This window comes from Triticum urartu, chromosome 1A (genome assembly GCF_056163025.1).
Source record: "Triticum urartu cultivar PI428250 chromosome 1A, HENAU_Tu73, whole genome shotgun sequence".
In the NCBI taxonomy this organism is placed as follows: domain Eukaryota; kingdom Viridiplantae; phylum Streptophyta; class Magnoliopsida; order Poales; family Poaceae; genus Triticum; species Triticum urartu.
Window position 1 is genome coordinate 558,607,173 of NC_141873.1, and position 9,680 is coordinate 558,616,852.

General features: G+C 43.6%; 1 protein-coding gene across 2 annotated transcripts; it reads left to right on the top strand.

Moving 5' to 3' along the window:
• Window positions 1–428: 428 nt before the first annotated feature.
• Window positions 429–2,390, top strand: LOC147992708 (uncharacterized). Of its 2 annotated transcripts, none has more exons than XM_087541112.1 (4): window positions 429–522; window positions 692–845; window positions 1,772–1,881; window positions 2,004–2,390. In XM_087541112.1, the coding sequence occupies exons 2-4, from the start codon at window positions 702–704 to the stop codon at window positions 2,140–2,142; spliced, it is 393 nt and encodes a 130-aa protein (XP_087397238.1). In that variant the 5' UTR covers window positions 429–522; window positions 692–701; the 3' UTR covers window positions 2,143–2,390. The 2 variants fall into 2 exon arrangements, with proteins under 2 accessions (XP_087397238.1, XP_087397242.1); XM_087541116.1 differs by having other exon boundaries at window positions 692–833.
• The last annotated feature ends 7,290 nt before the right edge of the window (window positions 2,391–9,680 follow it).

A 9,680-nucleotide genomic window follows, 5' to 3' on the forward strand; every position in this document is an offset into this window, starting at 1 on the left:
ATATTTTAGTGCGAACGCACATGTGGTTGGATAGTTACAGGGAGGACAGCGGCATCCCTAGCCCACCGGAGTTCAAGTCGTAGACTTGACATTGGTGCCCGCGTTATATCTGGACTTATTTCAGGCTTTCATCGAAGTTCGTTCAGTGGGAGGAGACGTTCCCGTCGACTGTGAGGCGTCTATGTTGACTTTGTAAAATCTCAAGATGCTATGCCGGCTCAGTCTTTCGGGGACGTGCGTCTATAGGGGTATGAGTGTATGTGAGTGACTTCAATTGTACTGTGCTAAAAAAAGAAAGAAGAAGGAAAGAAAAGATAAGCATTAGGGCCGAAACCTCCAAGAAAAAGAACAAGAGGTGCATTGGGCCGGGCCTGCTGGCAAGATGATTATATAGTTGGGGCACTCCCGGAGACCACCACCCACTTCTTCCCCCACCCACTCTCCCCTTCTTTCTTCTCGGCGGAGGCGCAGGCGACAGGAAGCGGCGAACGCGGAACCCTAGCCGCCTCCCACATCCGCAAGGTACGCTCACCAAAACCCACCGAAATCTCCTCATCGATGGTGTGTGTGTGTGTGTGGGGGGGGGGGGGGGGGGGGGGGGGGGGGTACGGCATTGGGGTGCCGACCGGCCGGCGGTGGTGATTCGTTCCGGATTTGTCATCCTAATCCCTCCCTGACCAATTGTTGGCAGGTCGGCGACGATGTCGGTGGTTCGGTGCGCGGCGAGGAGGCTCGGTGGATCCCTGCTCCAGCGGACACAGGCGGCAGTCGCGGAGGAGGGACGCCGGCTCGCGCCAAGCAGGCTCATGCGCTCCCGCCAGCTCTCCAGCCAGGTCTCCGGCGAGGTAGCTTTACCAAAATTGACATCTTTTTTCGCATGATCCATCTCAAGTCATCAAGGATGTAGCCAGCCATAATCGTATTCTGTGCAATCGAAACATTAGCACGCATTTGTCTCTTCTATTAGCTAGAAACAAGAGCAAATTTAGCTCTCCATCGAGGTATCTAAACCAAAATTGACATCTTTTTTCTCATGATTTATCTGCCGACATCAAGGATGCAGCCTGCGATGATTGAATCATGTGCAATCGAAACAGCAGCATGCATGTGTCTCTTCTGTTTAGCTGCTAGATAGATAGACTACTACAGTAGAAACAAGAGCAAAATTGCTTCCTTACTTGGCATTGTCATGTATGCTAGTGGTACTGTGCTTGTTTAATCTGACCTCAAGCTGTACATCCTGACTTGCTAGCAACAGGACAGCTTGCAAATTACTTACTCCCTCCCTTCCTAAATATAAGACCTTTTAGAGATTTCACTATAGACTACATACGGAGCAAAATGAGTGAATCTACACTCTAAAGTATGTCTATATACATCCGTATGTAGTCCATAGTGGAATATCTAAAAGGTCTTATATTTAGGAACGGAGGGAGTATATCATTAAGCAACATCTTTTTTTCCTGGTTGAACCGAGCATGATGACCTTTTGCAACACATAAGATGCATGTTGCTGTGGTTTCTTTATCTTCCTAGCTTGCTAGTATGATTCTTTGACTTCATTTATCCATATACGGCAAGTATGATTCTGTGACCAGTTGATACATTATATACACATGCACCATGCATTTTGTACATATCGAATCGAACTTCACTCATCTTTCTTAATTATTTACTACGTAGTTGCAATCAGCTTGCTTACTTAATGATTGGTGGTATGCAAAGCAAGTACACTGACCATTAGCTATGTCGCTTCTTTTTATCAATCCAGCGTGCTGGCAAGATCCTGAAGAAGGAAGAGCTGGACTGGGAGGAGATGAAGGCGGCGTTAGATAAGTTGGCGGAGCTCCAAAAGGAAGCAGGACCCTCTGTCTTTCTACTGTACGTGAAGATACAAAGTTACTTGATCAATTTTCTTCCTTATTTTCCATTTTGTTTGTTTGACAGGAGTTTATACATATAATCTCATATAATTTGACCAGTTGCCCTACCTCTACCTGCAGGCGCATGATGTCCATCGGACGTGCGGCTAAGACTGTGGTTGTTGGAGCTGCCAAGTTGACACTTGTCTATGTCGCTGCAGCTGTTGCTTTTGGTGGCGATGGGGTAGAAGCCGAGGCTGCTACCAAGGAAAACAAGTGACTTCTGATGGGAGAAATGAGAACCAAAGATTGCCCCAGATGTTTTAAGTTAAATTATGACCTCTGCAGTTTGGCTAGCTAGCACTATATATGCTATGGGACCTCACTAGCTATCTATCTATCTATCTTTCTGTCTATTCCAGTAGATTATGCATGAAACTGTAGCTTGATGCAAACATACTTGCATGGCTTGTATCGTACTGTCATGCATTGCTGGTATTATTACAAGTGCTTCCGGCTCCAAGTGATTGCAATCAACTTACTTAGAAGTGTTCACTCTCTGAAGCTAAGTTGTCCTTTCACTTCGTGACTGCCCTCTGTTTTTTCCTCCTCACCAAGGGGCGGGCTTGTCTTGTTCGGATCCTTCCACTTCATGAATGCCCTGTTTTTTTCACGTTCCTTTTATCAGCATGAGGTTGTTCATTTAGCACTCTCTTACAAACCTGTTCAGTTCAAAAACATGGGGAAACAGGTGCAACTTAAAAAGGAGCAACCTTCCCCTTCCAATTAGTGCGGGCCATCTAACAAATGCTAAACAAGAGAACACTGTCAAGTTTGTTCTAGATTTTGCGATCTTCTACTCTTCTTAATTTCCAGATTTTGCAATCTTCTACTCCGTCCGTCCCAAAATAAGTGTCAGTTGAGACATTTATTTTGGGACGGAGTACTTTTCTTAATGCTCTAGAGAGAAGAAACAAAAATACTCCCTCCAATCCATATTAATTGTCACTAGAGGTAGTAACATAGTACGAGTATTTGCTAATTCTCAGCTACATGAGAATTACTTAAGTTTCATCCATACGATTTCGCATTCTCCGGCCCGTTTTTGTGTCGTTTCTTGTTAGGCATCACGCAAGGCTGGTTCCTATATAGCGCTTAAGGCGACACGTACAACCTCCTCGGTGGCTCCTAAGTGGGCTGCCGGCCCATGTTACCTTCTGGGATATGTTAATCTGTTTTTGTTTTCTGCTGAATTTCAATTTGTTTTTCTTATCTCCCTTTTCTGTTATATTTTCATGAATTTCTTTCAGTTACATGATTTTTTTATAAAATATGAGCTTTTATGAATTATCTTTTTTGCAATTTTTTGAATTCATGAATATTGTAAAAAAAATGAATTTGAATTTGTGATATCTTTTCAAATTTCGTGAAAAAAATTCAAATTCATGAAATTTTTTAATTACATAAAAATTTTCAAATTCATAATTTTTATCAAACCCATAAACTTTTTTGAAAATATCAACTGGCCAACAGTCAGTTAATTAACAATCAATCGGTCAAAGGTCAAACCCATGAACTTTTTTGAAAAAGTCAACTCGTCAACACTCAGTCAATTAACAATCAGTTGGTCAAAGGTCAACTGGTTAATTGGTCAAGCAATCAACCTTTTTTGTTAGGTGAATCAACTGTTTAATTTAACAACCGAGCGAGCGAGCAGCCGCTTTGGTGGGCCGGCCCACACGAGCAGGCATGCTAACGTGAGGGTTCCCTGTTGGGTCTGCACTTGAAGATTTTAGGTTTGGATTGAGCACACATATGAAGACTTCAATGTAACTTTCCCTTTGACCACCTTGATAGTATGATTTTCCCTATTGACTCAAATAGAAGCAAAAGAAACTAATAAACAAAGTCTACGTTTTTGCTTCATTCACTTCAGGAACACCATTTGCTACAAATGGGTATCCCATATTCTTCAATATTTTCACAACAATTTTAGGGGTTATAACTATTTGTTAAACCAAATCCTTAGGGACTACTAAATTACATGGGTTATAACTATAGTTCTACAACATATTAAGAATCAAATTTAAAAAGAGTGATGTAACTCAGTAGAAAAGCCCTCCCAAACTCCCCGTAGCCCTTTGTCATGGGAATGGCCAAAATAAGGTTGAGAAGCAAATGTGCCTATGCATTTCCCTGGGCACGGGCTGGTGAAGCCGTTGGTGCAACCTCAGGACCTTCAGTCGCATGAGGTGGTGGAGAAGCATGCGCTTCGGATGGAGCAGCTTGATCTTGGGGCACAAAGGAGAGATCGACTCCATCCACATATTCCACGTCAAAATGGTGAAATGAGTTGTCTGACGAGGCAAGTCGTGATGTGCAAAGAGGACAAAATTGACGAGGGCACAACCTTGGACGCGCCGCTTATTTGGCTCGATCTTTCACAATGCAACAACTGCGATTTAACTAATTAAAAATCCAGCAGCGCTGATCACAATAGATTCCAAACAAACTAGTTCTAGTACGTACTACCTGGTTGAACCGACATGGTTCGGACTCCTACAAGCAATTGACTCACGCAGGGAAATATAAAGGAAACAAATTCTGTTACAAGGAAATATCTCATATTGGTTTGGGGTTTCCGTCTTCATGTCCACGTACTCTTTCACACGCACGACCAATATAATTCATGAATGGTGTTCTGTACGTGGGTTTGATCTTTTGCTTCTCTGGTTGAGCCGCTGGCACTTCCATACAAATAGAGCCAATGCACAATCTATATGGAGTTTGTGTAGTTGTATGCACGCATGCCTTTAGATCATGGATGCTACATGCATAACTCCTATCTTGTGTAATGTGTGGCATGGTTTCTTCAACACATGTGACATCTTCAATTTTTTAAGTAGTTGCTATGCTATCAATGGTTCGCATCATCCCCTCCCCCTTCAAGTGAAACCGTCCTCGGTTCGATGTAGTTTGCTTAGGTTTCTTCTGTAACGAGATAAGGGCATCCACCTTGATTGCAATATCAAACATCGGCCACAACACATGTCGCTTCCCGGAATCCCTGAATGAGTAAGTGTTGGTTCGACCTTCATGCATTGCATTATGGTCGTATTGCCATGGCCTTCCCAATAACAAGTGGCATGCATCCATTGGTATAACATCACAAATCACCTTACCAATATAATCACCGACAGAGAATTTAAGGCACACCTAAATGAGTGATCTTTAGCTTTCCGGTATGGTACATCTACTCGGAACGTTAGGGTTGTGGGTGCTTCCATGCAGGCAACCCCAAAGCATGAACTAACCCTTTGCTAACTACATTAGTGTAGCTTACACCATCTATTATTAGCTTGCAATTGGTGTTGTTGGTCTTACACGGACTGAAAAATAAACCATCGATGCCCCTTATCCTCAACATGACCCCCTTGCACTCGTTGCAACATTAAGGATGGGTATGCTTCCGCAGTTTCAAAACTCATCAAAGTCACTTTTTCATCATCTTCAGAGTTCTCACTAGAAGTGTCAACATTTTTTTCTCCATCACTCACAGACATGTATCCTTGTTATGCGAGGAGTACTCTCCTCTCATTAGGACATTCAAACTTCTCGTGCCCCTACCTCCACACTTAAACACTCAATATCGCTAGTACGAGAGTTAGAAGCATGAGATGATTCCACTTTGGATTGACATACTTCCTTTGTAGTTGGTTTATAATCTGATATCAAAGCACTATTACCACCACCTTCTCGCTGAAAATTACGCCGCACAGAGTTTGATATATTATCATGACAGCCACGTCGCTTTACTTGTTGCTCCGCTTGAATGGCATGGTGTCACAATCCTTGTAATCCAATATATTCTACCATATCGACACGGTCTCATATCTATGATTTCAGACCATGCATGAACCGTGCCATTGTATCCTCTTTTTGCTCCTCTACCCCCGTGCGAATCAACAATATTTCCTTCTCCTTATAATACTTCTCAACACTATAGTTACCTTGTCTGATTCTAGTGAAGTGCTCCGGAACAAAGCGTCTCTTCATGATATTCTTCATCTGATTCTAAGACTCCGAACGTCCACCCGCGTGACATAGTTGATTCCACTATATTAAAGCATAACCAGTGAACTCAATAGATGCAACACGAACCTTTTTCTCCTCGGTGTACTGATGCCCATCAAAAATCTCATCCACGCGCATCTCCCACTCCAAATAATCATCCAGGATATCTTTTCCACTGAACGACGGTATAGAAAATTTATCCTACCAATACCATCATCCTCTAGGCGCGATGCACACATTCATATCCTCCCACACATGGCATACGCCACCTCCATGATGGTTATAAGGATGTTGTACAGGCTCATAATAGCTACCAGCCCCCTCAGACTGATAATATTGATTCTCACCATGGTTTCGAATATGTTCATGTACCCGCTGTCCAGATAATTTCTGATGACGTCTCGGCGCAACAAACCCATCACTAGGCGGTGATCGTGGTTTCGGTCGATGAACGTCCTCAGTCATATCAGCTATCTTTTTTCCAAGACTTTTGATGAGTGATATTTTTACACTCATCTACCTTAGTTTAAGAGACCTTCTACAGTACATCTAGTCAATATGGGCCGTTTATTTTTGTGGTTGGACGGCCTAGATCAGGCAATACTATACCCAATTTCCGGTAGTATATTGAGTGCTCATGGGTATTTTGGGTATGTACTTCGTTGTTTATCTCTCTGCCGGGATGTTCCGGCCGAAAACTAGGGGAGGGCAGAGATGGAATTTCGCGTATCCATTTCCTCGTCACCATCCCGCACGGTCGCTCATTTGCCCGACCCCATACCGTCGCCGTCGCTCGTCGCCTCTCCGCCGCTGTGGAGCCACAGAGCGTGGCAGTGGACAGGCCTCAGGCCACTGCTCTCACCCCCGTCGTCCATGGCCGGTGATTCCCTCGCAAAGTTGCAATCGCGGTTCACCATTTCAACTATGAGCTCCCAGCGTCAAGTTCTTCACGGTGAGGTGCCCGCCCCTTCTCTCCTCCCTCCGTGGCTCGATCTAATTTGCTTTGCTTATTGTGATACGGTGCAGAACGGAAGCGGCGTACTGCAGGTCGGCCATAACACCGAGAACCAGCCAGCGGCGGCGAGGTACCTCCCCCTTTTCCCCTCCGTGGTTGATGGATCCATCCCCTTTCCTTGCTTACTGTGACGTGCCCCTGCAGATAGGGGAGATGCACACGGTAGATCTGCAAGAAGACTGGGAACCGGCAGCACACTGCGATGCTGAAATTGAGCAGAGCATTGTCAAGTTTCAGATTGGGCATGTCACAACATACTGGAGCATGTCAAGTTTCAGATTGAACAGAGCAAATGTTTCAGATTTAGCATGGTATACAAGTTTCATATTTAGGAGCAAATGTTGATCTGAGATTGTAAATTGATTTGCCAATATATTTACGTAAATGTGATGACTAAATGAATGTTCCAGTAAAGTAGTGTCAAGTGTGCATGTGCAGAATTGAACATTCACAACATGGTTTTACATAGCCCGCTATATCTCCGCTATAGCGTTTAGAATATGTCCTGGGCTAAGGGTCTTTTGTCCTAACATATAAGCAAACATTTTAAATAGCTCGCTATAGCACGTTATAACAATTAGAAGAGGTCCGCCGCTAAGAGGCTTAGCGCGCTATTTAAAACTTTGATTCACATGAATGCTTCCACATTGTGCATACTTACTTGAATGTTCCATTAAATGGCAACCATTTGCATATGCATAATTCTAAACTGTACCGAATGTCATCTGTTGCCCCTAACTGAACTAAACTGCATGCCAAAATCTAGCCCAGAAATGAACTTGAAGAAAACTGAATGACAACTATTCCCTAGAACTGAATTGACCTTGAGAGCAGATGGCAAAATACATGAATTTGTGAGCATGTCATTGCAAAATGGTGCAGGTGGCGAAAGAGATTAACTAAACTGAACTGAACTATGGCCCAGAACTGAACACTTGAGCAGAGACTGACAACACAGAGCGGCAAATTATTTCGATTGCTTACTTCTTCGGACTCTCACTATAATTAGGCACGGGATTTCACTAAAATAGAAGTGAATCACCATAACTCGGTAAAAAGATCATCTGTGACTGGTCCCTGTAGTTTAATAAAGATCCTTTTTTTAAAAATTACCATATATAATTTCGTAAACTAAGTTTTTGCGCAAGATTACCATCCTACAATGATTACAATAAACAAAACATAAGTGATTCACATTCAATAGTCGGTCACACTATTCACCCAATACAATCTGAATTCAAATTCAGTCACTCTGTTCACTGAATTGTACTGTCGATTCACATCAATTACAATCTCAATTTGGCATTTGGCTTGTCTATGTATAACCCTATTTGCTGCTGTTTCTGCCAACTAAAAACGCTAGTACAACTAGGCAAGGCAAGCAGCAGGGAACCTCGACGGCTTGTTTCCCTTGTAATTTAGATCATCCTTTCTAACACCAAACTCTTTGTTCTTCACATAACCTAAGTAGAACACGTACGCTTCCTTCTCACTTTTGAATGTCTGCCAGACCATGTTGTCGTACTCCATATATTCATCAATCAAAATGTCTTCACCATCCATGCCGTTATCCTGCCACCAGAAACAGCAATACCATGTTACATATGCAGATGAAAGAAAATACTCTGGAACTATAGTAAATAAATTATAACTTGCCAACGAATATCAGCTGTAACTGAAACGGGAATTACTGATGTCCTGAGAACAAATGTGTGCGCAGGGATGGTAGCTGGGGAGCAGCAGCAGGGGCGCACAGGTACTGGCAGTGGAGCAACGCTGATTTCTTCCCGGAGGCCTCGCTCCAGAGCTACAGCGCATACGGCGGCACTGACCTACCTATGTCAGGGAGCTCCACGACGACGCTGGGGAGAAACGATCTCGGGGAGCCGACCGAAGTACATGCGACAGCTAGAGTGCCGCCGGGCGGCGCGGGACGGCTGCGTCGTCGCTGGGAGAAGGGGGAGGAAGATCTCGGAGCGGCGGCGTGCGACGGCTGCGTCGTGGAAGATCTGTGAGCCGCGACCGGCCCTTTGCGATCGAGGAGACGGCCGCCGGGCGGCTGGGTCGGCTGCGTGAGCGACGAATGGCAGATGAACTAATATGAGATGGGATTGAATCGTGATTAATTAGTACGAGTACATTATTTTATTACTGTATAAGGTGTGATTAAATAATCATTACAAATTTACGATTAATATTTAGAAAGGACAAGTCTACCCTAACAGGCAAATTACCAAAATGTCCTACAGCAAAAAAAATCTAAAATTAATACCGACCACTGGATCAATTATATACTACTCATCATTTTCGATAGTATGATGTACCGTAAAAACTCTCTAGTTTAAACCGATATATTTCATTTACAAAAATGATATTCGCTTTGATATTGCTACTAATGACTAATGAATGCAAAGGATTCCATAAATCCTCTCTTTGATGTGTTTACATGGGAAATGGGCTAAAAATGAAAGAAATCACGTAATGGAAGGGAAGGAAATGGAAGAAAAGGGAATCAACGGTAGGAGTTTCTACGAAAAAAATGCAAAAGGCGGCGTTCCATACGGGCGCAGGTGCCCGTATGAGCGTCCGTGTGGCATGGAAACCGAGGCAGATCGTCCACCTGATCAACTTTTATGAAGGGGACCCCCTCGAAATGTCAAAAAGGGGAGGCCATGCAGAGCTTCGACAGCAGCCAGAACATCATCATCTTCATTTTCATGTACAAACCC

Excerpts from the sequence above, each read along its gene's own strand:
- LOC147992708 (XM_087541112.1), top strand. The coding sequence starts at position 702 with ATGTCGGTGGTTCGGTGCGCGGCGAGGAGGCTCGGTGGATCCCTGCTC. Across the intron at positions 846-1,771 it reads CCAGCCAGGTCTCCGGCGAG|CGTGCTGGCAAGATCCTGAA; the intron begins GTAGCTTTACCA and ends TTATCAATCCAG. Across the intron at positions 1,882-2,003 it reads GGACCCTCTGTCTTTCTACT|GCGCATGATGTCCATCGGAC; the intron begins GTACGTGAAGAT and ends CTCTACCTGCAG.